General features: G+C 45.7%; 1 protein-coding gene across 12 annotated transcripts in view; it reads right to left on the bottom strand.

Annotated features, from left to right (window-relative positions):
- The window catches only part of Kiaa1217 (KIAA1217 ortholog), a 496,947-nt gene that overhangs the window by 290,072 nt on the left and 179,100 nt on the right, over window positions 1-27,775 (bottom strand). For 2 of the 12 annotated variants that reach the window (XM_036187449.1, XM_036187456.1), the window contains exon 1: window positions 8,527-8,935. The exons of 8 other annotated variants lie outside the window; for them this stretch is intronic. In XM_036187449.1, coding sequence (XP_036043342.1) covers window positions 8,527-8,596 — 70 coding nt within the window. In that variant the 5' untranslated portion in view covers window positions 8,597-8,935. Of the gene's footprint in view, window positions 1-8,526; window positions 8,936-27,775 lie in introns of those variants that run through there. 2 more of the 12 variants (XM_036187457.1, XM_036187459.1) reach the window with 1 other exon arrangement.

Here is a 27,775-nt window from a genome sequence, read left to right as displayed (position 1 = left end):
CATGTCAGGGCACCCAGAAACAAGAGAAGGAACAGGCAAAGTCCATTTTGCCACGATTCCAGTCACCATGTCACACCTAAGTGGGCCAATTCCTCATTCTCCACATGAGTAAAGAAAAGCACAAGGGTGCACTCTCAGGCTGCCAAACAGAAGGGCAGTTCTACTTCTTGTTTGGAAAGAACTTTGGTGCTAAGATGTAAATATGGGTGTGTCTGGCTGTTTGCTATTCTGGGAATCCTTGTCTAACAAAGTAGTGAAGTTGTAGCCTGAAGACAAGGCTCAGCAAAGCTGAAAGGCTGCCCTGTTTCCTCTTCCTGCCCCTCCCAAGCTCTTCCAGGGAGCCCACTTCCAGCAGGGCAAAGAGCAAACAAGACCTTCCAATGGGAAAGGAGCCCTTCAACATTCTCCAGAGCAGACGTGGGCAGGAGGAGGGCAAGCAGGCCAAAGAGCTGCTCCACAGAGACCTGGGAACTCCAGCTGGGATGTGTCCACATCCTGGACATGAAACATAGACAGGGTCCAGGGAGGGCAAATACAAAAAGGCAGAGGGGTATAGGAAGCCACGCATCATGAAGGAGCCATGCATACAGTAACCTGTGCAGATAGGCAACCAGCTGGACTGGGGGAGCTGGTGTCTTTGCCATGTTTGGATTACTCTGGCTAAGTCAGATGACACACAGTAAGGGATTTGGGGCTTCGCATCATTGGGGCACTCCACAACCTGCTGCGAACCAGCAGCAGTGCAGTTATCTTTCTGGGATATTTGTTTTGTTTTATCTTATTTGATTTTTATATTTGTACTGAAAATTAAATCCAGAGTCTTGTACATACATGCTAAATATGCACTCTACCATTGAACTAAATTTCTCTGAGAATGTATTCCTTGATCAAGGTTAGGGAGTCCAGTGGCTCACACCTATCATCTCAACACTCAGAAGGCTGAGGTAGGAGTTCAAAGCGAGCCTGAGCTACATAGTGAATTCCAGGTCAGCTGGGGCTACTGTGTAATAGAGCACAAAATTTTGTCTCAAATAACCAACACACACACACACACACACACACACACACACACACACACACACACCCTGCTACATATTAGGTAGTTCATATACTTCTTTGTGTGTGTTTGCATGTGGTGTATACACACTTGTGTATGTGAATGTGAGTGTTTGTATATGCTTGTGTGGAGGCCAGAGATGGATGTTAAGGTGTCTTCCTTTACCATGCTCACTGTTATGAGGCAGAAAAATGGAAGATCATCAAATCTGTTAGTCTGGCTGTCAGCAAACCTGGGGGACCCTCCAGTCTCCACATCCCAGAGCTTTGATGAAGGGCAAATGCCACCACATTTAAACTTTTTGCAGGAGTTCTGGGGACCCTACATCAGGTCCTCATGCTTGTGAATCAAGCATTTTACCTACTAAACCATATCTCTAGTTCTTCCTCACATCTTATAGTGGTTAGCTTAGGGTTTTTTGTTTTGTTTTGTTTTGTTTTAAATAAAGTATCTATGTAGTCCAGACCGGACTCAAACTTGCTGACCTCTTGACTCAGCTGTCTAAATGCTGGGATTACAGCCAGTGTGCCATCACACTAGGAAAGATGAAGCTTTCCAAACCTGCCAGAGAGCCCTTGTGTTCAGGGAGTTGCTGCCCAGTTGTGAAGCCTTTGGGTGCACTGTGCCAACCTCTGCTCTACGCATTGGAATGGACACATCCCCTGCATGCTCACATAGGCTCACTTCCTGTACCCTCCAACTAACTGGGACCTTGTACTAATTCCATGGGCAGAAATAGCAGCAATACCCTCAGCTGTGGCCCCTGGGCCTCCTTAATAATTTTACAGGGTTTCTGCCTTTATTCTTTGGCTAGACAAATGCAAAGGATCCAGGAGAAGCCTCCAAAGGGATAGAGTGCTGATAGGACAGAAGGGCCACCCAAGAGATCAAGCCGTTCAGGAGCATCAGATTCTACTGTGTGTGACCAGGAAATAGACCCGGACCAAATAAAGCCACCAACAATACTGAGCCTGAATAACATGCGTGCTCACTGGACGCTCAGTTCAGTGCCCCTCAGTTTTCCAGTTCTCTTGTCAATATTACAAAGATCATTACCATAGACAAACTTGCACAGGAATTACAGTGAAACAAGGCCATTGCTTCCCTCTAAAAGACTTTGAAAATTGAAGTCGGTGGGCTGGCAAGGCAGCTCAGAGGGTAAAGTGCTGCAAGCCGGAGCACCTGAGATCAATTCCTGGAAACTGTATAAAGGTGGAAGGAGAAAACCCACTCCACAAGGTTGTCCTCTGACCTCCACACTCTGGAAAGGCACACCCACACTCACATATGCATATCATCATCATCATCATCATCATCATCATCATCATCATCATCATAAATGGGGGGAGTTGAAGAGAGAGTTCAGGAGCTAAGAACATTGGCTGCTCTTCCCAGGTTCAATTCCTAGTATCCACACGGCAGCTCACAGGGCAGCTAGAACTATCCCGTAACTCCAGTTCCAGGGGATCCTTGCCCTCTTCTGGCCTCTGTGGGCACTAGGTAGGCAAGTGGAGCCCAGACACATATGCAGGCAAGCACTCCTACACATCATACATTTCTTAAAAAATAAAGTCAAGGATAAAAATAATTCCTGGCATAGACTTTGTACAAAACAGAACAGCTTGCTCCCCAGTCCAGAAATCATTCTTGTGATGTGTTGATTCATGGTAACTGACTGAGTAACTGGTCATTCACACAAATATTGATAAAATGCCTGTTCCAAACACTGAGAGGGAGTAAGAGGCTGGGGGAGCAGTGATCAAGATAGATTGTATCTCTCGCCGAGCAGGGGCATCCACATGATGATTCGAGACAGTCAACAAACTAATACACAATCTGAGTGTCAGGTAGTGCTGTGAAGAGTGAAAGACAATATGAGGATAGAAACTGGCTGGGCTGTTTCAGAGCACAGACTGAATATCTGTCATTCCCTAGGCTAGTACTCCATGGGAGGCTGCTGGTCAGTGGCCAGAAGAGGCAAGCAGGAGGATGGACCCCTGCACAGAGTTTTCAAGAACCTCTTTTTTTTTTTTTTTTTTTTTTTGGTTTTTCGAGACAGGGTTTCTCTGTGTAGCTTTGCGCCTTTCCTGGAACTCACTTGGTAGACCAAGCTGGCCTCAAACTCACAAGAGATCCGCCTGGCTCTGCCTCTCGAGTGCTGGGATTAAAGGCGTGCACCACCACCGCCAGGCTCAAGAAGCTCTTAAAAGCCAGAACAGGAGCTCATGCTGTGGGCAACATCCCAAGGATCATACTAGGAGATCATACTAGGAGCCCATGGCCTCCAAAGGAAACAAGACACAGATTCAAATTCTACCAACAGCCAGGCATGATGATGTACACCTATAACTCAGCACATGGCAGGAGTCAGAGGAGTTCAAGTCCAGCCTCAGCTACATTAGTTCAAAGCCAGCCTGGGCTGCATGAGACCTCATCTCAAATGAAGTCCACCAATATCTACCAAATGCCTTCTCTGTCAAATGCACACAGCTTCTTACACTGTGCACCTATGGGGGATCACAGAACTAAATATGGAAGCTGTAAAAAAAAAAAAAAAATTAGCAACAGTGAAGGATTTCCAAACCTGCACCAAACATCATATTAATTCAAAACCATGTATGTATAATCAGGAGCTGAAGATGCAGCTTACAGGTTAAGAGCATTCTACTCTCACAGAGGCTGGGTTTGACTCTCGGCAGCCACATGGCCACTCACACATGCTTCTGACCCCGATTCCAGGGGATTCCAAACCCTGTTTTTGACCTTCCCAGGTACCAGGCACACACATGGTACAAGTGGTTCATAGACTCAGGCACACACACACATACACATAAAATACAAACTGAAAAGTACACCAACAACACTTGTAAAACCAGATATGATGGTTGCACACCTGTAATGACAGCATTTGGGAGGGAGAGACAGGAGGATCAGGAGTTCAAGGTCATCCTCAGCCACTTACAGAGTTCTAGGCCAGCCTGGGCTACATGAGTAAAAACAAAACACACAAAAATCAAGCTTTCATGAATCTGAGAGGTTTCTGGCAGCGCTCGAGCGCGTTGCATTTTGTTTCACAGGATCCTTGGTTCTGAACACACACCATGCATGCTTTATGTGGCATCTGCCACCATGGCACCACTTGCCAGCAAAGGCTTCTGGAAACACTGAGGCTCGGATGCAATTACTATATCTTTTGAATTTCAATGCTGTCACTATGCCTGCAAAATTTTCAATCTTATAGAAAAAGAGTGGTTTAATTATGGAAAGTAAGGACTTCAATAGCTCCCTGCTGTCAGCCTTTAGCATGTAAGTATCAAGTTAGTGCATCTTCAACGTTGATGATCTTGGAATGTGCGATTTTTTTTTAAAGATTGCTGTTTGAGATACTGACTTGAAATTCATTTTTTTAAAATCATTCAGCAAATATTGACTTGGAATTGGGACAGAATTTCCACAATTTCTGAAAGGGCTTTAAACATATTTTTGACATTTGTACTACATGTTTATATGAGTGATACTCTCAGCAGTATTATAAAATCAAACTATCAACACTGAAAAGTTTTAAAGATGTTCTTACTGTATCAAATATTCAGCCAAGATTTAAATCCTTATATAAAAATAAACAAGCACATTCATGTTAGTGTGAAAATTTGTTTTCATCTTTAATAAATGATCAGATTTTACACACACATACACACTTTGCCAGCCATGGTAGCACATGCATTTAGTCCCAATTCCAACACAGTGGCATGCAGATCCCTGTGAGTTTTGGGCCAGCTTGGTCTCTATAAGGAGTTCCAACCTAGTCAGAGCTAAATAGTAAGACCCTTTCTCAAAAACAAAAAACAAAAAACAAAAACAAACAAACAAACAAAAACAAAGAACTTTCTTTTACAGCTAATCGGTGTGTTTAAAATGTTCATTTAAATATTTTATTTTTAATTTTAACTATGTATCTGTGCACATGAATACAGTTGCTCAGAGTCCAGAAGAGGATACTCCTGGATTCCTTGGAATAAGAACTACAGGCAGTTGTGAGCTTCTCAGCATGGGCGCTAGAAACCAAACTTAAGTCCTCTGGAAGAGCGAGCAACAGATGATCTTAACCACTGAGCCATCTCTTCAGTTCCAAAGGGTTGTTTCAAAATACGCTTCTTTATGATTTAGTACCAGTAAATGTTTGATTTATATTCCTCTTTTTTTAACGGTATATATCCAGAGTCATATAAATCCTCCGAGATAAAAGACACCAGGGGCAGTAAAAAATTAGGAAGCCCATAAGCCATGGTGACGTCACTGTTCCCAGTATTCTTGAGATGACCATATGCCACCTTTCTTACACAGCTCCGAGTTACAACTGTTGCCCAGTGAAATTATTTATAGAGTTCTCTTTTATTCTCAAAGGCGTCCGGGTTTGAACAATGAGTTACATGATCACCCAAAGTCTCCTTGTATACAGTCGCCTGATAAAACAAAGTCCCTGGGGTGGCATCGTGAGCCTTCTGTCTAATTGTTAAGCAATTGTTAAGTATCCCTCTATGAGGCTAGCACTCCATGAGATGTTGGGAGTACACAGGTGAGTGAGACATGTCCTGGCTCAGGAACCCCACATTGTAACTGGGTGGAACAGACACATATGCAGACATAAAGCAGAGCACACTAGCAGATGTGCACACGTGGCACTACAGGTGATGTTGGCCTCGGAGACGCCGCTCCTTCGGCTCATCCTAAGAAAGCCACACACATCCCAGTGGAGCACACGTGAATCAGCCAGAATCAAATCTTGAAATTCTAACTGGGACTCTTACCCTCCTTTTCTTATTTTCTCATCTCCCTCACCCAGTATTCCTAACCTGTCAGTTCTTGAGTGCCTAAGTACAACCTTAGCTCTTAGGTGCCTGGGTCCTTCAGCATAGAGGCAGTCACAGTCTCCAGTGCTCCTGGCAACCCACTGACCAATACCTGAATCGATAGATGCCTGATACTTTTCTCAATCCTCACACAGCCTAAGGAAATTCGGCTTCCCTAACCCAAACCGGCCCCTCCCCCTCATCTATTCCTCTTAAATGCTTTCCTCCTGAGGTAAAGGCAACTCCATCTTTCCAGCCACCTGGATCAAATATTTTGAAGGTGTCTCAGAGCCCTCTTTTCTATTCAACACTCCATCTGATCTTAGCAGATTCCTTTGGCTTTGCATTCAGTGTGCATCAGGAATCTGCTTTCTTCTTATCGCCCGCTGCTTATCTCCATCTAGCCTAAAGCAGCATGGGCTGGTTTTCTTGCCTGGCTACCTTCAGAAGCCTCCTTAACAGGCCTCTCTGCCCTTCCCCCAGTCCACTTGGGTTAAGGGCCACACAACACCCCAGCCCACTAAGTACCTGCTAAAATCCCTGGTAGAGAGCTCTTGCCTAAGATGCTCAAGACTCTAGGTTCACTCCCAGGGTTGCAAATTAATTAAAATTAATTTCATTAAAGAAAAGGCAAGCTCCATTTGCTAGCGGCGCCTCACCTCCCGAGAAGTAAGAGCCAAAGACCTCCCTGCAGTTCCACAAGCCCTACAGAATCTGGCCCGGGTGACCTCTCAACCCTTTTCCCGCCCATCGGCCTCTCAGGTTCCTGCTCTTGCCTGTTAGGCTGTGGGTTTGGTTTACTGTCAACTCAGCTCAAGAGTCACCTCAGTGAGATGTTCTCTGATATTCCTTAGGACTTCATCCCCACTCCCTTGTTCTTCCCTGTTCCCCCCTAGAGCCTCATTTTTAGCTAACGGGATCACCAGATAAAACAAAGGATCTTCAGTAAAATATGAAGCTTGGGAGCATAAAAAATATTTTTAGTGTAAGTCTATCCCACGTGATATTTAAGACATACTTATGCTTTAAAAGTTACTCATTGTTTCTCTGAATCTCGAGGTTAGCTCCGGCACTCCGCGTTTTTATTTACTAACCCCAGCCATCTAACATGCTCCTGGATTTTTGCTTATTTGTTCATTGTCTGCCTCTGCCCCCACCCCACCCCAGTTTGGCCCTTAGAACATCAATCCAATGAAGGGGAGTATTTTTCAGTCTGTGTTTTGCATCGCTGGATCCCCAGTGGCGGGCACAGTGACTGCTCTGCAACAAAAGTTCAATATTCATGGAGTGGATGAGTAAGCGAAGTGAGGCATTTGACCACCCCAACCTCGGAAATATCAATGAATTACTCCGGTTGCTTCAGAGTTGGTTCTTAACTTGCTCCTGTTCTAATTGCCCCTTCTAGAATCTTGGTCGTTTCTTTCAGGACAGGCCTAGAGGTTGAGTTCCTGTAGGAAGATCCGTCCTATCAAAAGAGAGTGAGTTGGGGGTCTTAGGCTGGACGCCACCAACCCCGGGACCCTCAAACTGAGATTAAATGCTGTGACGCTCATCAGACAAGTGGACTGACGCCCCAAGGCTCAGGGATTCACTGAGCCTTTAGGAGCCGGGCTTCCTTTTCAGTTCACTGGGGGATTTCTCTCTCCTGATTGCATTTTCTTCTGTCTGGCTTGGTTTTGCATTTTCAGTGTGGATGAGTCATGTGCTACTTCCTTTTTTTCATTTTAAAACACACACACCTTTTCCCTTGTGCACAATCCCCACTCCCACGCGCTGCCGTGCACAGCTCGGGGCACTCCTGCACATCTTTGTGTTACTAACTGGCCCCTGCATGAACCTGGACGGGTAGGGCGGGGGCGGTTCAAGATTGTGTGGTAGGTGCCCGGTCAGCCTACACAGTGAGAGGGGCTGATGGGCGTCAGCATCCCAGTCTGCAACCACCCACCCTCCCGGCAAGATTTATTTGGAACTATAGAAGGTTCTGGAAATTCCCTACGGAAAAGACAAGTCTATTATAAACACAATGTAAAAAAGAAACTGCCTGGAGAAAATACAGGAAAGCTGTTTTAAGAACTCCCAACTTTTACATTTAAACAGAAAGCTCCAGAGTTCTATCTATCATCCAGATGCTCAAGTACTCCCCTGCCATTAGGATCTGCAAAACAAAAACATCCTTAAACTCCAATTTAACTCTAAAGCGCTGCAAAACTTTGTATCCTGCAAGAAGTTGCCCCCATGGAAACTCCTAACCAATGAATGGAACCGCTGCGCCCTGGACGTAGGCGCAAAATTGCCTTTCAGAGCCTCCTGGAAGCCCTGGGAAATTATCAAATTGCTACCGGGCGATTCATTTGTCATTGCTTAGGGATCCCGCACAAACTGCTTGCTCACTGTTCGACCAGTTTGACACCATGCACCACTTCTTCCCCGGCTAGGAAGATCTTGCCACAGATAAAGCAGAGCTAAGAAACCACAGCTCTGGGCTTAGTTTGAAAACGCACCCCCCCCACCCCCGCCCACACACACACCCCAAGAAATAGAATGTCCGTGGCGCCAGGCTCCGGGTCTCCAGTTCTAAGCAGCGTGCGTGTAACTCCATCTTTGAGCACTGTTACTTACGGGGCATCTGTCTGCTGTCTCTGGAGGGAGGCAGGTTCGGCTCACATTTCTGGCCTTCGCTTTCTTCCATTGTCCCTGCCGGCCGCCCAGGCTCCTCACTCTGGAAACTTCAGAGCGCAGTTCGGGAAGCTCGCGGAAAGCGCTTGGAAGGGGGCCCGGGGGGTGGGGCGGAGGGGACCGGCGAAACCCCACCCCAACTAGTCTCCACTCCGGTGCAAAGTCTCCCTCGCCCGGGAAGACCGCATTCCAGCGCCCGGCCTCTCTCGGCCCGGGTCCCGGAGCGTCCGCCACCCGCCTGCTGTCGCCGGGACTGGGGGCTGTGCCCTGGAGGCGGCGGCTGTCCCCGCCTCTGCCGCCCAACAGGTGACGGCTCTGCTGACCCAGGACGCTGCCTGCCGGGTTTCCCCGGGCGAGGCAAACACTTCACTCTGGAGTAGGGACAGGAACTGCTGTTGCAAGCCAGGCCCAGCCCTCTTGAATCTCAGGAGCCCAATAGGCCCCCCAGATAGGCTGAGGAATAAGCAGCGGACGGCTGAATCCCCCAAAGTTATGTGAAATCTCTTTAAAAGTTTTTTTTTTCTTTCTTTTTTAAAGGTAAGTATATGCTAAATGTTGTGAAATAAACGCTTTACACACCAGCTCTGTAGGGGACTAATTAGCATCTATAAAGAAGTATTGTAATTTTCTTTGGTCGACTTCAATCACTTCCTTACCAGGACTTTAACCCCTGGATTTAAAACCCTTGTTTTGTTTTGTTTTTTACTCACGCACCTTCACCTTTTTGGACCCCTTTCCTCCCCCCAATACAGACACACACACACACACACACACACACACACACACACACACACACACTCCTCTTGATCACAAATCTGAAAAGCCACCTAGTAAATCGACCTTCTGAGTCGCTCAAGTTAATTACTTAAAAACATCTGAAAGGTAATTAAAATGCTTTTCTTTGGATGGGCAGAATTACATCCGACAAACTTGTTCTCCTTTTAAACTACCTACAAATATTTATTTTGTTCACTACCCAGTCCTTGGAAAGCTGGCAAATTTCCCAGGAAGTGAAAATAGGAGGCACAATGTCCACACAAAAAGGATGGGAAAATAATCTAAGCAACATTTGCCCCCCCCTCCCTCTTTTAGAGATCTGAAAAGAACCCAGTAGCTAATAGAGAAGGTATGACATTTTAATCTGTGGCCCCATGTCATCTCAGGGGGAGAGGACAATGGTCATCCTGCCGGCATACCTTGACCCAATTTACAGTCCATTCAAGCAGGACTGGACATTGATTTAGAACTGGAATGTGTGCAGAAAAATGGCTGGCTGGCCGCTGGGCTGGATTATGACCTTGGGTCACCTGTGTGTCTTGGCAGCAGAAGGGACATATTCTGGCCATTTCGAACATAAATATACAGAAGACTGTAAAAGAAAAAAGAGCATGCCACCAGTTGAGGTAAAGGTGATATCCATGCTCGGGGAAGAAGAGCCCCTCAATTCCTGAGAGGATTTTTCTGGAAAACCAAGAGGTGGAGGTCTTGTAGAAAACACAAGCAGTGCTCTAGCAGAGGGAATACAGACAATGGGTTCATTTTATATTTAAAGATTTATGTCTGTTTTATGTGTATGGGTGTTTTGTGTACAGATGCATGTGCACCACTGTGGTGCAGTGTGCGCAAAGGCCAGAAGAGGGCACTGGTGTTAGATGGTTGTGAGGCGCCATGTGTGTGTTGAGAGAGAGAAACCTAGATTCCCTGAAGGGCAACAAGTCCCCTTAACAGTTGAGCCCACTGAGCCACCTTTTCAGGCCCAAGGAGTGGGCTTACACAGCAAACAACCAGAAGCTTCTGTGACCCTGCAATACCCTGTGATCTTACCTATCGGAGGAAGTCATTGAGCACGGCTATTCCCATAATCCTGGCCATTTATATTGGTACAAATATTCATAAAGGACGACACACCTGGTAATACAGGACTATAATCTCCATTACTGAGACAGGAGGATGGCAAATTCAAGGCTTGCTTGGGGTACAGAGTGAGTTTAAGGCCTTCCTGAGCAATGGAGCAAAACCCTGTTTTAAGGAGCACACTAAGTCTGAGGGGAGCTCAGTGATAGAACATCGCCTAGGCTGTTCAAGGCCCAGGGTTTGAATGGCAGCACCCCAAAAAAAAGTTTCTAAGTTAAGAAGAGTCTCCTGTGTTCCGGTCTCAGGTTATATTGTTCTGATTGTCTTCCTGTGTGTATATATAAGAGTTTGGATATGTGAGTGAGTGTGCAAGCCTATGTATACCTGAAGACCAGAAGAGGCATTTGCTGTCCTCTTCTATCATGCCTTATTCCCATTGAGTCAGGTCTCTCTCGAAAGCGAGAGCTCCTGTGTTTTGACTAGGTTGCCAGTCAGCTGACCCCAGTGAGCCTCCTGTCTCTGTCCTCCTAGAAACTGGGCTTTACAGGCAAGCACAGGAGGCCCACCTTGTTATGCGGTGCTGGGACACAAACTCGGGTCTTCATAACTGTATAGTAAGTATTCTTAACTGCCGAACCATCTCTCCAACCGCCTTAAGTCTTCTATGGCTGCTGTAAGTTTTCAAGTTATCAGTGCCAATGGAGCAAGGATTGCTGAACTAGGAAGCTGAGGGCCTGTGGGAACAGTCCCCCTCTTAGCAGCTCCTGTCTGTCACTTGACACAACACAGGAACAAATCTAGAGGATATAACCGCAGGCCAGTGCAGTCAGCCAACAGGACCCTTCCCTTCAGTTCCATGCAGGTAGGAAAGAATGATTTGTAGACAGGGGTGCTGCCACCACCACCACCCCACCACCACCCCCACCCCCCACCCCCGTGGTGCTGTGCACAAAGCAACAGAACCATCTGTGGGCCTCTGTGGATACCTAGATGGGCTGGAGGATGCTTTTCCACTCTATTCAGACTCTGAGACTCTAAGGAGCACAAGGAACCCGTCAACTGCCCATGTGCCCCAGCTGCTTTGGCTTCTCTCTCAAGGGAAAAGCAGGCTGCTGCTCCCTCTGTGGATAGTCCAGATGTTCTGTGGAACGCATTGAACAAACAAGCCAATAAGAAAGACAGTGAGCCGGCATCATCAAGGACTGTGATCTATACACGCACTGATGGGGACGTGTTCTCCCACGTGACCAGATTCTGGCAATTACAGGCGGAGCTTCTGTGAGTCATTGGACTTTTGTTGTTTAAGAACAGGAACTGGAAATATTTTGCCAAGGCCCCATTCATGCCACTGTGCCTGCTAGTCACACATCTCTCCCCAGGCGCACTGACCTTGCTAAGAACTTCCCGCTCACTGTCAAGTTTCTCAGAAGAAACAGTAGCTGTATTCTGCGATCTGCTTCAACTTGGCACTCAGATCTTCATGAAAAATGCCACTGTTGTCACCCCAGGTACTAGAGAGGTGGCCTTGGTTCCAGCAGCAACTCTGAACTAGAAGTATACTGTGCTTTTAAAATTTAATTTCTGGCTTTAAAATTTGCTATCACTGTCCAATCTGCCTATCCCTGTACTTCAGAATTTGCTGGGAAAGCAAGAACTTAAATTTGATTTTTTTCTAGTCATCTAGGGAGTCACAATAATGGTACTGGGGGCTAAACTTCCAACCCCACTTCTGTAATCCAGCGAAGGTGCAAGCCTTTCTTATATGTCGGGATTTGGACTTATAATAAGCTTACATGTACACAAAAAAATTGTCATTTAAAACAAAGAGAAAAGCTGAAGCAGCTGGGGCATATGGGCAGGTGAGGGGCTCCTTGGACTGCCTTGAGCCCAGGGTCTAGGTAGGGTGGAGGAGTATCCTCTGGCCCATCTAGGTGTCCACAGAGGCCCCAAACAAGAGAAGTACAGGAAGACAAAGGTGATTTTTCGGTCATAGCCAACCAATTACAGAACTGGAATGCTGCTTTTAAAAATGGCATTTGTATGAGATCTGCTAAGATGGGAATTAATCACAATTATGGATGGTTTGTTACAGGCCTATTTAATTACAGGGCAGTGGGAAAACACATCCACTTCTTTTATGTAAATTTCTCAGAGAGAAATTTGGCTAGAACCAAGCCTAAGTGGAATTACTTTGATATATGTTTATTTTATTTTATTTTATTTTTTAATTCTTGCTAAAAGCAAGATAGTTTAAAGTAATTTTACATCTGGACACAAAAGAAATAATTAATGCTTGCTTAATGTCCTTAAGTGGACCTTTTAAAAGCGTTGATAACTGAGTCAAAACAAAGTGAAAAAAACAGTCAACAAAGATGTTTGAAAGGGAGGCTTCCAGTTGGCTAAGTGTCTAGCTTCCCAGTTCTGATGGCATGTGTCATCTGTATGTCAGAAGGAACAGGCATTTAACAACTGGGCAAACACTGATGAACCACACTTGGTGGGGAAGAAGCATGGCCTCTTCTCCCACACTCGTTTGACAGCAAGCTGTCAGGTGCCCCAGTGACCTTATATTGAAGTATAAAGCAGAGCACCTGGAGAAGGAAAGGAGGCACTATTAACAATTGGAGCTGGACAATTAGTAACCGGGACTGTCACCAGGACACCAGCACAGATGGCCACCTGCATGTGATCTAAGATAAGCCCCATGTATTCTTCAGGTTTCCAAATGTGAAGGGCTCATAAAAAAGAGATTTGGGCTTCTACCAAACACCCTGTGGACGAATTTTAAGCGCTAATGAAAGCAAACGTAGGACCCTCCTCAGAGCTATATTTCAAGCAGTAGCCACATAGCTCCAGCATGACCTCTGATCTTCCATTACAGGAAGGCCTGGAAATCCCGGAACCCTGCCATTTAAGAACTGAGGTTCAAGAGTCCCCCAGCATGTGCTTTTCCTGTTCAGATGGCTGGGAACGTCCTCCACACACATTCATTGCACAGTTACGTAACATGGAGTTACACACGGATCCCCTGGGCTCCTGAAGCACATGACTGGTGTCCATTTTTCTAAATGGGGTTCCTTTCATCTACTCTCTATTGGGAGGTACAGCTCTGCAGGGCTGTCGTGTGGTCTCAGCCCTGCTGCTTGGTCACCACAAACCAAGTCTGGATCCCAGGTGGCAACTTTGAAGTGATAATTACAGTGCTTACGGCGTTTACCCCGGAGTGAGCCAAGCTGTGCACCACGTTCTGGAGTTCCTGAACTTTCAGAGCAGAATTCACCACAATGTGTAAACTTGCACAGACCCAAGCAATTGATGCTGCGATCAGCCTTACAGTGAGTATCTGGTGGAAATGGTTTTTCCAGATTCATTTTCTGCCCCTAAGCCTCCCTAAATTCCCACACTCCAGACTGTTGTAGAGAGGGCAAGAGCAAAGCGGGAAGCCAGCACATAGCCAGGAGGCTGAGTCACAATGTGGTTCACTTCTCTATTGCCTTAACCTACCACTTGGCAAACAAAGGCTTAATAAATTCACCAGTCTGGTTCTGACTCTGCTCTCCGTCTGCAGGCTCTTACTCAGCCACAGGGCTGGGGAGCTTATGTCCTCGTTTCTCACGGACTTTGCTCCACGTGACCCCTCAGTTACTCTAATTCTTTGTGAGCAGAAAGTCAAGAATTAGTAAGGGCAAGAGAGCTTGCTTATCCATCGCTGGAAACAAAATGAACTAGTCTTCAGAAGAGGAGGGTGGGGCCAAGAAGAGGTCAGACAAAGGAAAGAGCCCTTGAGCAGGCTGTTCGGACACAGCTTTTGGGCAAGTGAAGCAGTTTAAGTTGCAGAGAAGGGTTGCCTGATGAGGTCGGGGTGGCCGAGCAAAGGCTCTGGGTGTCACCACAAGAAATCAGAGAGAGGAATTCCTGGGGTCCTGGTGAAGCCCAGGGAGATGTCCCTTACATTCCCCTCAGCAACCTTTGTACTCCTTGACCCCTGCCTAAAGAATTCCAGCTCCTTTCATTCCATTCCCTGCAAGGCAGGGGACTCAGGTAGCTTTGGGTGAATCCCTCCTAGGCTGGGAGAAACTGAAACACACAGCATGCCTCCGTACTAGATGAATCCTTTCACTCTGCATCAGCTTCAAGGAGTGATCTCCACGGCTTTGTTCCTGAGGGGGCTGGGCTGGAACCCTGCACAGGGCTCAGGTTCTGCTGCCTGGAGTGCTACCAGGGAAGCACACCTCTGCCCAACATTCTCCAACCTGAAGGGAGACTTGGACTACAGAGCATGAAAGAATCCCAGCAAAGGATCAGCCTTCCCTTTCCAACCCCTGGATGTCTGGAGAAGTCACCCTCTCATCAAGAAGGTAAGGGGCTACCAAGACCCAAAGAGGCTTTGCTGGTAACAGTTTCCTCCCAGATTCAAACATTCCATCCTGCAGGGAAGCTCCTTATGCAGGAAGGTAAACACTTCAAAAGAGCTTTAGGAAGTCCCTGAAACTGACCAGATTTACTAGGCCCTCCCTGCCAGAGTAAGCAATAGAACCCTGAGAGTCCCTCACAGAAGAGCAGTCAAGCTTCAAAGAAGAATCTCAGACAAGCCAGTTGCAAAGAAGACTCTTGGGCCAGCCCAGCTGCCTGGAAGAAGCAGACACCAGCCCAGCTGCCTCAAAGAGGTTTAAACCAACTGAGTCACCTGGAAAGGACATTCTCCAACCTACAGAGCTGCCTGCAGGCTGTATAGTATGCTCCAGGCTCCCAGCTTCTGTGAGCTGTCGTTCAGGTTGTGGTAGGCCTTGGTAATATAGCTAGCTGTCTTTGAGTCATTTCTGTTCCCATAAGAAACCCCTCATACATTCTCCTGCAAATAACCCCAATAAAACTCAAAGTTCACAAAGTTGGACTTTGGTGTTATCCATACCTTGGTCTGTCATGGGTTCCCTACCTGAGGTGAGTGAACATGTGTGTTGTGTCTCCCCAGGGAAAGTTTTGTCACACAACAAGCCTGTAGCTGGGTTGTGCGCTAGAGAGTTCATAAGCTCCAGTGCTCAAGGGGTTTGGGTGTTTGAGCACCTGGAGTCACTCAAGGACTCAGGGGACTCCAAATCTGCATCCTCACATTTCTTACAACTTTTGAAAACAGTCATGGGCCTCAGAAGTTAGTATCGACAGTTAGAAGGACAAGTGTTCAGCATAAGACACCCCAAGACCAAGTTCTCAGCACAAAGGAGATTTATTTGTCCCAGAGGGACAGAGGGCAGGGATAAGGGACAGAGATGGCAGATAGAGGACAAGGGAGAAGGGGAAGGGGACAGGGAAAGGGAGCAGGGGTATTTGTCCCAAGGGGACACAGGACTGCCTCTGCACAGAGAGGAGCCAGACATGGCCATAGGCAAATGACAGTTTATAAAGGTACAAGGGGAAACCCCATTAGGATGAGGTGTTTAATTTTAATTGGATAGGTTAATTAGGTGAGCCAAAGGGGGCTTCTGATTGCTGGACTTCAATACTTCCATAGTTGGACCTTGGTAGTCAGCCTCGGGAGGAGGAAGTGGCCAAATAAGGGAACGGACCTTGAGGGCTAGCTTTGAGAGTGTAATCTAATGGTTTTTAGCAAAGCAGAGGGGATGGGGGAGAAGGGCAAGGCCTGCCAGAGTCATGTCTGCCATGCTCACAATAGTTAGAGTCCACTCAACAGGAATTTTACTTTTTTCTGCATCCCGGCCCACAGCACCGAGAGGGAGGTCCTTACTCTACACTGCCCACGAGAGAAACAGTCTTTGTTCGGAAGGACTCATTCCCAGAACATCACATACAAATCCTTCAGTCACTCAGCTTTGCAGACTAAGGTAAGGTGAATTTCAGGTTCCCACACACCACTAGAACTTAAAATTCTTCCGTTTCCAACTTCTGCTGTTTTTCTTTTAAATATCCTCTTTTGCAAACCTTACCAAATTCCAACTGTGCCAGAATTTGTGGAATAAAACACTTAAACTACAGGGGGAGCCGCAGTGTGCATAACACCATCTCAGGAGCTTCCTTAACTCAGCAAGATTAAATTCCTAGAAGTGGAAAGAATGACATGAGAAAAGGCGAAAGTCAGGTGGGCAGTATGGCTCAGTGAGTAATGACACTTGCTGCCAGGCTTGGACCTGAGTTTACTCCATGGTGGAAAGAGGAATTGCCTGGGCCCGTGCCCCTCTTCATGAAGCAATAGCCTTTCCTGGTCCAGTCAGCAGGGTCACTATACTGACTGACACTGCCTGAGCCCTGGCAGCCTGCTCTTCCCTCTTTCTCTCTGATAGAATCTGGACATGAAATGTCAAGGAACAGGATGTAGACAGAGGAGCCAATGGTCCCCAACTCTGGAACTTTGAGTGTTGCCAGAATGTGAAAACTTTGGTACTAAGCTAGAAAAAGTCCCAATAAAGTAGCCTGAATTGCTGTCTCTCCGCCAGCCCTGACTCCCCAGAGGCACAGAGGCAGTTATAGGTTATGCAGAAGTAGGTCTGGAGGACACAGAGATCAACAGAGTACTGCCTGGGAAGCAGCAGGTGGAGAGAGCTGGGCTGGAGAAGTCACCCAGAACTGCTGGCAGCTTCTGCAGCTACTGCTCTACCCCGAGAGCCACAGCAGTGCATCTGCTCAGGGCTTAGGACACCACTCCCCACCTTTCTCATGTTTGCACACAAATAATAACCCCAGCTCTGGGCATATCTATCCTGTATTACCTAAACAGCTCACATCTGTGTAAAATGGGAAATCCAAGGGCAGACTTCATGGATTGCTTATAAAAGAAAACATTAAATTTGGACTGCTTCATCACACACACACACACACACACACACACACACACACACACACACACAGTGATATTTTATTTGTGCTGAAATGTCATTTTATTTGTATGTTAATAAATAAAGTTACCTGGGGGTCAGAGCTAATAGCAAGCCATAGCAGTGCTAGCACACGCCCTTAATCCCGATCACATGACAGGTGGATCTCTGTGTGTTCAAGGACACCACCAGCATGGAGACACATGCCTTTAATCTCAATACCAACCATAGAAGAAGACCTAGAGGTCTGTATAGACAGGCAGTGACAAAGCGATCATGTGGTTGGGTTTACAACCAATGAGAAGGCAGAACAGAAAGTCAATAAAAAGACAGATACACAGGAAGTAGGTCTCTTTCAGAGGGGACTGACAGCAGAGGGGTAAGAAAGGGTTTTAGTCTCAGCTCTTAGCTACTGCTCTGACCTCTTGAGCTTTTAACTCTGCATTTGGCTCTGTGTTTCTTATTTAATAAGACTGTTACATCTACACACACACACACACACACACACACACACACACACACACACACCTCGGTGTTCTTTATCATAACTCTCCAGAGATTTCTATTCAATAGCTTAAAATCACCTTTGAGCGCAGGTTTTTAAGAATCAAATCGTTGACTTCAAGAAGCTTCCAAACACTAGACGTAAGCAAATATATGCAGACTAAACCCAGGAAGAGGGAAATGTAAGTAAGGAAACAGTGAAAATCACCTTGCTTTGGTTATTATTCCCCAAACTGCAGCTTACTGTCTCCTCTCATCAAATTGCTGGCCTTTATATCATTACTGACCTTATACCAACTCACTAAGAACATTCAGGTTTTGTTTTAATACTGTTGAACTATGGGTGTCGGATAACAGTTATGTATTTTTATTCAGAATTGGTAGATATGTAAATTTATAAAAAAGTAGCTAGTGTGATGGCTCCTGCCTGTAATCCTAGCTTAGGAAGCTAAGGCAGGAAGATTGCCATGGGTTCAAGGACAGCCTAAGCTATATGAAGTGAGTCCCAAGTCAGTCTGGGATACAGAGCGAGACTGCCTCAAAAACTATCAATGGAATGAAATTTAAAAATAATAAAGCAAAATGTTGAGGTGGGGTATAGCTCACTGGTAGAATATGAGGTTAATGTGAATGCGGTCAGACATTTACTCCTCATCACAAAAGGAAAAGAAAAAGTAAAACATTTTGTTTGTGTGATTCTTAAAATTGCTTAATGCATCACAATCTGGAATGTACTAGAATGCCAAAGGTGACAATTTAACTGTCTTAGTTTGGTTTTTCTGTTGCTGTGAAGAGACACCATGAGCACAGCAACTCTTGTTTTTTTAAAAAAAAATAATTTATTTAACTTTATTTTATGTGCATTGGCATGAAGATATCAGATCCCAGGAAACTGGAGTTACAGACAGTTGTGTTATAGACAGTTGTGAGCTGCCATGTGGGTGCTGGGAAATGAACCTGGGTCCTCTGGAAGAGCCATCTCTCCAGCCCCCCACGGCAACTCTTATAAAGAAAACATTTAAGTGTGGTGACTTGCTTACAGTCGAAAGGTTCAGTCCATTATTGTCGTGGCTGGAAGCAAAGCAGTACAGGCAGACATGGTGCTGGAGAAGGAGCTGAGAGTTCATACATCTTGCCTCACAGGCAACAGGAAGTGGTCTGCCTAACTGGGTGTGGCTCGAACATATATGAGACCTCAGAGCCCACCTCCACAGTGACACACTTCCTCTAACAAGGCCACACCCACTCCAGCAAGGCCACACCTCCTCACAGTGCCTTTTTGGGGGGCATTTTCTTTCAAACCATCACATTATACTACTCAGTCACACATACCTTCTATCTTAATCCCTTTTCTGTCCCTATAATAGAATATGCAAGATTGGGTCTTTATAAATAAAGAGGTTATTTTTTGCTCAGAGTTTTGCAAATTTAATAGAACAGGCATGACATCTGTTAGGCTCATGGTGAAGGCCATGTGCTACTCCATTCAGGGCAGAAGAGCAGATGGGATAGAGGATATGTGGGCAAGAGAAGTCTGTTCATGAGAGGGGAAGAAGGAAAGCTGAGGACACTCAGAGAATCAGTACCTCACTCCCAGGAAAATGCATCAGTGAACCCATGAGGTCCCCATCTGTATATCTGAAGATATCTGAAGATTCCTGCTACCTCTCAAAACGATGATACTGGGACCAAGCCTCAACAGGAGTTTTGATGGGGACAAAACATTCAAACCAAGGCAACTTTTTTTTGCAAAAACATATTGAATACTAGTTGGCCAGTGGTGAGTACCAAGATGTCATCAGATGACACTGGTAAGGGAAGCTGCAGATTTGTGAACATTTCTCACACTGAGTGATACTTCCTTATTTATGACTCTTTTTTAGGGCACTATGAGGTGTACAGGCAGTGACAGCTTTAGCCACCTTTAATCCCAGCTCTGACCACAAGTATTGGCACACGCGGAGACATTTAGTCCTTAAGGAGGTTTCTGCAATTTAAGAAGTGAATGAAACTTCAAAGGCTCAGACACTCAGAAAGTTACAAGACACACAAGACTTCTTCCCAAGGTTGTAAAACAGTACCAATTACTGGGGCAGCAATGCTCCAATACAGCCACATGCAATTGGCCCGGAAGCTCAGGGGTACAACTTTGATGTGTTATCACCCAGACCAGGGAGGGCTTTTTGGTGATGTGGCTGCCTTTGAGTCACCCATTCCCCTGTCAACAGCCCCAAGAAACATGTTTGTTCACCAAGCTAGACTGGAATGGGATTCTGTCTTTGGTCTGTTGAGGGTGCCCTCTCTGGGGTGAACAGACAGTTGTTCCTGGCTCACCAAGAAAAGTCACACAGTGCACATAGATCCTGGCTGTTTCGTTTCACTTTTGCACGATGGAGTCAGGAAGGAGTGGTGAGAATAAGCAACTAAAGAAACGATGGCTACATGCACTAAGTTAGAGAAGGGAGAGGCCAATAATCGATGTCAACAAGGAGCAGGGAAGAACGGGCGACCACATTATGGAAGAACAAGAAACCTGGCCTCAAAACCACCAGGAATTTGGTGGTTGCCTTACAGGGAAGAACATGCCAAGTCCAGGGAGCCCCAAGTGCAATGGCTAAAGAACATGAAGGTTGGGGGATGAGGGGTGGAGGCAGCTCCTTCAGGGCTGATGGTAATTTTAAAAAATCCGTGGTGGGATGTGGCCAGAGATGACCAGAAGACATAAATGCAGTGAGGCCCAATTTTGAAGGTTCTAGCACCTAAGTTATATCTAGTATAATATGACAAATTAATCAAACCGTTCTGTACTTTACTGCTTATTTAGTTTGCTTGCCTGGTTTGGAGTCAATGGAGGGAGAACGGAAGGTCCTGCACATGCTATGCAGGTGCTCTGCCTTTAATAAAAGTGATGTGCTAGCACAATGGAGGCTATATTGAAAGGGGAAAAAGAGCAGCAGAGAAAGTGAGGTACTATATGTCTGCTGAAAGTCATGAGCAGCACCCCTTGCCTGCCCTTCTTCCCCTTTCCAAGTACTTAGAAGGAAGAGCAAACTCAGCCACCTGCCCACCTTGGTGCAAATATTTGCCCAAGTAAAAGTTCATTCATCAAATACAAGCTTACGTCATTACGACAATGAAATTATACCGACTAGCAAGCCGGCATCTGACAAAATGATAAAATTCATTTCTAACATTTGGCCTGGTGAGCCACAAAATCAAAAGGCAATGAAGTGGAGCTGGGCCCAGTGGTGTACACTGAGTGATGCAATGCTAGCGCTTGGGCAGTGGAGGCAGAAAGACCAGAAGTTCATAGCCATGGAGGGTTTGAGACCAGCCTGGGCTACATGAGACCCTGCCTCATTACTGTCTAAGAGTATCACAGCTTGAATCCAATCTTTGTGACACACAGCTCCTAGAAATTGTTCTGACTTCCATACATGAGCAGTATAGGATAGATCCTCCCAACTAACTAAGTAAATGTAATAAAAATTAAAACCAAATGGACTAATCTAGTTCACTTCTCTATTGCTGTAATAAAACACTGACCAATGCCAGGCTGTGATAACTCATGCCTTTAATCCCAGCACTTGGGAGGCAGAGTCAGGCAGGTTTCTGTGAGTTCAAGGCCAGCCTGGTCTACAGAGCAAGATCCAGGACAGGCACCAAAACCACACAGAGAAACCCTGTCTCAAAAAACAGAAAACAAACAAACAAACAAACAAAACAACAACAACAACAACAACAAAACCAACAGCAATTTGGAGAGAAAGCTTTTATTTGATTCACAGTTTATAATCCATCATTAAGGGAAGCAAGGCTGGGGACTCAAGGCAGGAGACCATAGAGCCATGGAGAAATGTAACTCAAATTGCTAAATGGTATTATAATAAAAAATCCTGGTGCCAGATATTGGGGTAAATGCTGAAAGATCAGAGAGACAAAGGAACAAACCACATCTTACCTCTAGGACTCCTGGGCCTGAAAAGTTTTCCTCAGCTGAAAGACTTTAGTTCCTGACTCCTCATGCCTTATTATATACCTTTCTCTGCCCACCATATCACATCCTTTCTCAACCTCTCTAGTGCTGGGATTAAAGGTGTGTGCCACCACTGCCTGGCTCTATTTCTCTCCTAGATTGAATCAATCTCATGTAGTCCAGGGTGGCTTTGAACTCACAGAGATCCAGACGAATCTCTGCCTCCCAAGTGCAAGGGTTAAAGATGTGTGCCACCACTATCTGGCTTCTATGTTTAATCTAGTGGCTGTTCTGTTCTCTTATCTTCAGGCAAATTTTATTAGGGTACACAATATGTCACCACAGAGAAATACTGTTTACAAGATTGCTTCCTTAGCTTTCTCATCTGCCTTCCCTCCTTCCTCCCCACCAGGACAAGGTCTTGCTAAGTAGCATAGGTTGTCTAGCAACTCACTATGTAAACCAGGCTGGCCTTGAACTCACAGAGATTAGCCTGCCTTTGTTTCTGGAGTGTGGGGGGGGAATTAAAGGTATGTACCACCATGCTTGGTTCATCTAGCTTTTTAAACCGCTGAGGTCCAGCTCCTGGGGGTGGCCCCACCGAGGTGGGTTATGCAGGTGCACAGCAATTATTAATTAAGAAAATGCCCCACAGATATGCCCACAGGCCAATCTGATGGGAACCATTCCTCAGTTAAGGTTCCTTGTCCCCAGATGAGTCAAGTTGACAACTGTCTTATTTGGCTCTTGTCAACTTGACACAAACCTAGACATATTTCAGAAGGAGGAATATGAAATAAGAAAATGCTTCTGTAAGATTGCCTATAAGTAAACCTGTGAAGCATTTTTTAAATTGATAATTGATGTGGGAAGGCACAGCTCACTGTGGGCAGGAGATTCTGAGTTGTATAAGAAAGCAGGCCAGACAAGCCATGAGGAGCCAGCCAGTAAGCGATGTTCCTCCATAGCCTCTGCATCAGCTCTTGCCTCCAAGCTCCTGCCCTGACTTACCCAGATGATGGACACACACACACACACACACACACACACACACACACACAAACAAAAAACCCAAAACAAAACAAAACAAAAACAAAAAACAAAAAAACCCAACCAACCAAACAAACAAACAAAGAACCCACAAATAAAGATAAAAGCAGAGGCAGAAAACAAAATGACCAGTTTCCAAATGTTTGCACAACCATCGACATGATTGCACTTGACCAGGTGAGATTGGATGGGTAATCCTTGGTTCTTCAACCTCTCTGAACATGGGTTCGCATGTGTAGATAAACCCAGCTAGATACACTCTGAGGCCTCGTAGATAAAAATTAATTTTAATTCTTACTTTTAAAGGCCCTGGTGGTAAGGAAAGCTAACACATGTGGGGCTCTTCCCTCTCTTGCTTCAGCTGTAATGGAAGGAACAGAGGATCACCTATGCCTCACTAGCTGGGTTCTACCTGTGACTCCTACACTGCCCAAGTATATAAGGCTTCAGCTGGGTCACTTTTATTTAATTATTGTATATTAATTACTCAAAATAATGGTTTTCAACCTGATATGTTCAGACAAGACTAGGCATGTTCAGGGTGGTATGGCTTTAGACCATCCTGTTTCATAAAACATATAACTATTTCAGTCATACTAAGTCCTCTTTCATCAGCCTCTCTTATTTCCATCCCCAGGTGGATCTGGCTGCTCTCTAGTTCCCAAAATAGTCCCCCCCCCCTTTACCTTCATGGTTTGTTTGTTTGTTTCAAATCTAGATTCTGCATATGACAGCACCCTTACTATGTCTGTCCTTGTGTATCTTTGTGTGTGTACATATTTGTGTGCAGGTGCACATGCTTGCTTTGCAGGGGTGGGGGTGGGGCAGAGGTCCATGCTGAGTATCCTCCTCTGTCCTTCATCCCATGATTTTTTGAGATAGGTTCTCTCCCTGAACCTGGAGCTGGCTGATGTGCCCACAGTGGCTGGGGAGCAAACCCCAGCAGTCCTCTGGCCTCTGCCTCCTCAGGGTTGGAATCAGAGACATGTATCGTTATGTACTTCTCATAGGTTTTTGGAATCAAACCAGGTCCTCATCTGTGTGGCAAGCATTTTATCCTCTGAGTCATCTCCCCAGCCCTTCATATTTGTCTTTCTGAATCTGATGTGTTTTGTTCAATAGTTCACCCATTTTCCTATAAATGTTCTCTGAGGTTGGACAGAACTCCACTGTGAATGTACAACATATTTTCTTTATCAGTTCATCTGTAGATGGGCACTTAGGCTGATTTCATGAGTTGTGGACATACCTCTGTGGTGTGCGGTGTGCTGATTCAAGTTGTTGTTGTTGTTGTTGTTGTTGTTTTTGGTTTTATTGAGATAAGGGTTTCTCTGTAGCTTTGGAGCCTGTCCTGGACTAGCTCTGTAGACCAGGCTGGCCTCAAACTCACAGAGATCCACCAGCCTCTGCCTCCCGAGTGCTGGGATTACAGGCGTGCACCACCACCACCTGGCGATTTCAGTTCTTTAAGGTGTATATTTAGAGTTAAGTTGGTTCTTGAGGCTCTGTAGATCCTAAGTGGAGCCTACCCGGAATGCTGAGGAGCAACAGACTTCCAGTCATGAGCTGCTAATGTTTCCCCATAAGTAAACATAGGTACTGACTCCCAAGCTCCTGCTCTACCGCTACACGTGTCCAGTATTGGGTTAGACACGCCAGCTTTCCCATCTCTAGAGTGGCAACAGCAGCAGTACCTAACTCAGAGGGCACTGTGAGAACCAAGGGAGAGCTGTGCCTGGTACAGAGTGCCATAGAACAATGAATAATAGAACAATGCAAACTCTTCAGTCAGTCATGGCCATAAGAAAGGAACACGGTCATCCAAAAATCCTTAAGAAGGATGCAGACACGTGACTAAAGCTACTGGGTCAAAGTGACTGTGACATGACTGGATGGAACAGCAAGATCCCTTAAGATTCATCCTCCTGCTACACACCCGAGTGAACCGCTCTTCCTTCACTACTTCATTGGGAATCAACACTGGCACTCTTCAATGTCGGAAGCTCCTGAAAATAAAATGTTCTGGCCTTGGTAATCTGAGCATAAGGGAGATATCCAGAATAGATCTGGATGAGGCATGCCGAGTGTCAGTGAGGCCAGTTAGGACAGTGGGAACACTTACAGACTTAGTCCTGCCGTGGAAGCATCTGCCAGCCAAGACAGACTGGAGATCCCTCACCCTTACCCCATTAGTAATCTTTCCAAAGCTGGAACAATGGGCCTTTGTAACAAAGGCATTTCTTTTCTATGTTGAGGTCAAAATCCAATTAAGTCCACCCTGAGCACCAGCGGAGACCTAGCCAGAGAAAGCTAAACAATTGAGAGAGAGAGATGGGGGAGGGAAGGGCAGGAAGACTGATACCTGATAAACACATTACTCACTGGCAACAAGGTTGTTAAAACTGGTCAGCTCCGCTTGTAAACGTGTTTAGAATGGGATTTAGTCACCTCAGTGCTACCTGGTACAGCAAGGGGAAAACTCACAAGGAATGAAGCAAAGGCGTAGATTTATGCATCCAGATATTTATTTAATAACCCACAAAACTATTCTGAGCATCTGCAAGATCCCAACACGTTATGTGATGGGAGGGGTGATGAGTGAATAGGGCCATCAGTCAACATGCAAAAACCCTGCCTGTCCTGTAGACACGATGAAGTCAGAACCAGAAGAAAAATACGGCGGCAGCATGATCCGAGCTATATTTTAGGTTAGTGCCCATGGAGAATGGATTGAGAGAAGCTGACGAGGGAAGACGTGGGAACATGAACTAAACCGGTCGTGAGGATCAAGAGAATGCAGCACAGATTTGAAAACCACTGAAAAGTGAAATTAGCCAGCTCCAGGAATTAGTAAAACTCAGGTTCCAGAAGCCAGGCTCAGCTGAGCAGCCTCGGGTTGTGGGTCAGCGGTCCACGCAAGCTCCAGGAATGCCTGTGAGTATGCAGGTGAGCTCACCAGTATGCAGATATGGAGATTGGAGGTCACGTTATGTGTCTTCCTTTATTGCTCTCTACCTTATTTATTTGAGATAGGGTCTGTCACTGAACCGGGAGCTCACTGTTTCAGTAGATTTGTTGGCTAGTCTGATCCCAGTACCTACTTGTCTCTGCCCCCCCTGCACTGGAATTATAGGCATGCACAGTACTAACCCAGTCTTTTACATGGGTGCTGGGGAATCCCAACTTAGGTCTTCATGCTTACAGAAAGTATTTAACCTAATAAGCCATCTCCCCAGTTTACAATATGAGGGTTTTGGTGGTGGTGGTTTGGTTTTTCAAGTCAGGATTTCTCTGTGTCACCCTGACTGTCCTGGAACTTGCTCTATAGACCAGGTTGACCTCGAACCCACAGAGATCTGCATGTCTGTGCCTCCCAAGTGCTGGAATTAAAGGCGTGTATCACCACTGCCCAGCTTACCATGTGAGTTTTGACCCAATTAGTGTGGTTAGTCTCACCCCAAATAGGTCTAGTTTTCCCCAAACAGATTCAGTGTAGTGCTGTGGATATCGCTCTGTGTAAATAAAGTTCTGATTGGCCAGTGGCCAGGCAGGAAGTATAGGTGGGACAAGAGAGAAGAGAATTCTGGGAAGTAGAAGGCTGGAGGAGACACCGCCAGCCACCGCCATGAGAAGCAACATGTAAAGACACTGGTAGGCCACAAGACATGTGGCAAAGTATAGACTAACAGGAATGGGTTAATTTAAGGTAGAAGAAGTAGATAACAAGAAGCCTGCCACGGCCATACAGTTTGTAAGCAATATAAGTTTCTGTGTATTTACTTGGTTAGGTCTGAGCGACTGTGGGACTGGCCAGTGAGAGAGATTTGTCCTGACTGGGCCAGGCAGGAAAACTTTAACAATAGTGTTCTAATGGGTTTCTGCTGGTTCCCTCAACATCAGCCACTCAGCATTTCAAATTCCAGAAAAAGGGGAAAAATTCAACATCCACAATGCTCTTCTGTGCTTAGGTCAGGAATGACTCAGAGCATGTCACATAATATTAGCTTTGTAATGCATGCAGTTGTGATTGATTACTGTCAAGAAGTCCAATGGCCATTTATCAGAAAGATGATGAAACCACATATGGTCAGTTATAAAGTAAGTACATGGCTGGAAAATCATAGCTTAACTAGAAGAGCATTCCTTTCAGGTAGTTCTAACAATACTCATGCCTAGACATGGGTTCCATTTGCCTTTGGTGCAAACCTTGGTTTAACTCTCAGCTACAGAGAAATGGGTCAGGTGCAGTGTTCTGCTTCCTGTACAGTGACTGACATGTTATAGGCACTCCAGAAAGACTTGTTGTATACAATTAATACAAGCAAAATGTGGGTAGATTTAATCCTTGGGGTCTGAGCCAGACTCTCCCAGCTGAGTCCTGGAGCCTCAAGAAATAGCAGAGCATTTGCACCTCACTCCTGTACCTCCACACTCTCAGCCTGCCTTTCAGACTTAGGATTGGCCTGGGCCTCCATGTTCTGTATCCTTAATTACTTCAGTTATTGCAGTTACAGCAATGGAGAGCCAAAGGCCACAGAGGAGCAGGCATTCAAATAGATGTATTCACATTCAGCCACTAGAGGGCAGGAGAGTCAGGAGCCGTTCTCTGGAAGACAGAATTGCCCTTCTGGGTATGAACTTCCTTTGTGCTAGTGAGGAGGTGAGAGCCTCAGCTTCTTTTAATAAATAATTCACAATTCTTGTCAGGGAATGGGAGTATGATTTCTCCCTTGGGCAATCTGAAATACTCACTTTGGGCAGCGACTTTTAAAACAAATGTTATAATTTAAAGCAAAACTAAAGGATATTCAGAAGTCCCCAAATGCTGAACACTGCAGAGCAGCCTCTGTGTAATACCAGGATGCCATGAGTTTCCAACCCATGGCCTGGGATTTTGAGCACCACATATATTCATGTGTAGACAGACATGTTGATCAGATGCATGCACCCTGTGGCTAGGCATTTTGATCAGATGCATGCA

Source organism: Onychomys torridus, chromosome 5 (assembly GCF_903995425.1).
Source record: "Onychomys torridus chromosome 5, mOncTor1.1, whole genome shotgun sequence".
In the NCBI taxonomy this organism is placed as follows: Eukaryota; Metazoa; Chordata; class Mammalia; order Rodentia; family Cricetidae; genus Onychomys; species Onychomys torridus.
The sequence above is the reverse complement of the archived record's forward strand: the minus strand, read 5'-3'. Positions and strand labels throughout refer to the sequence as shown.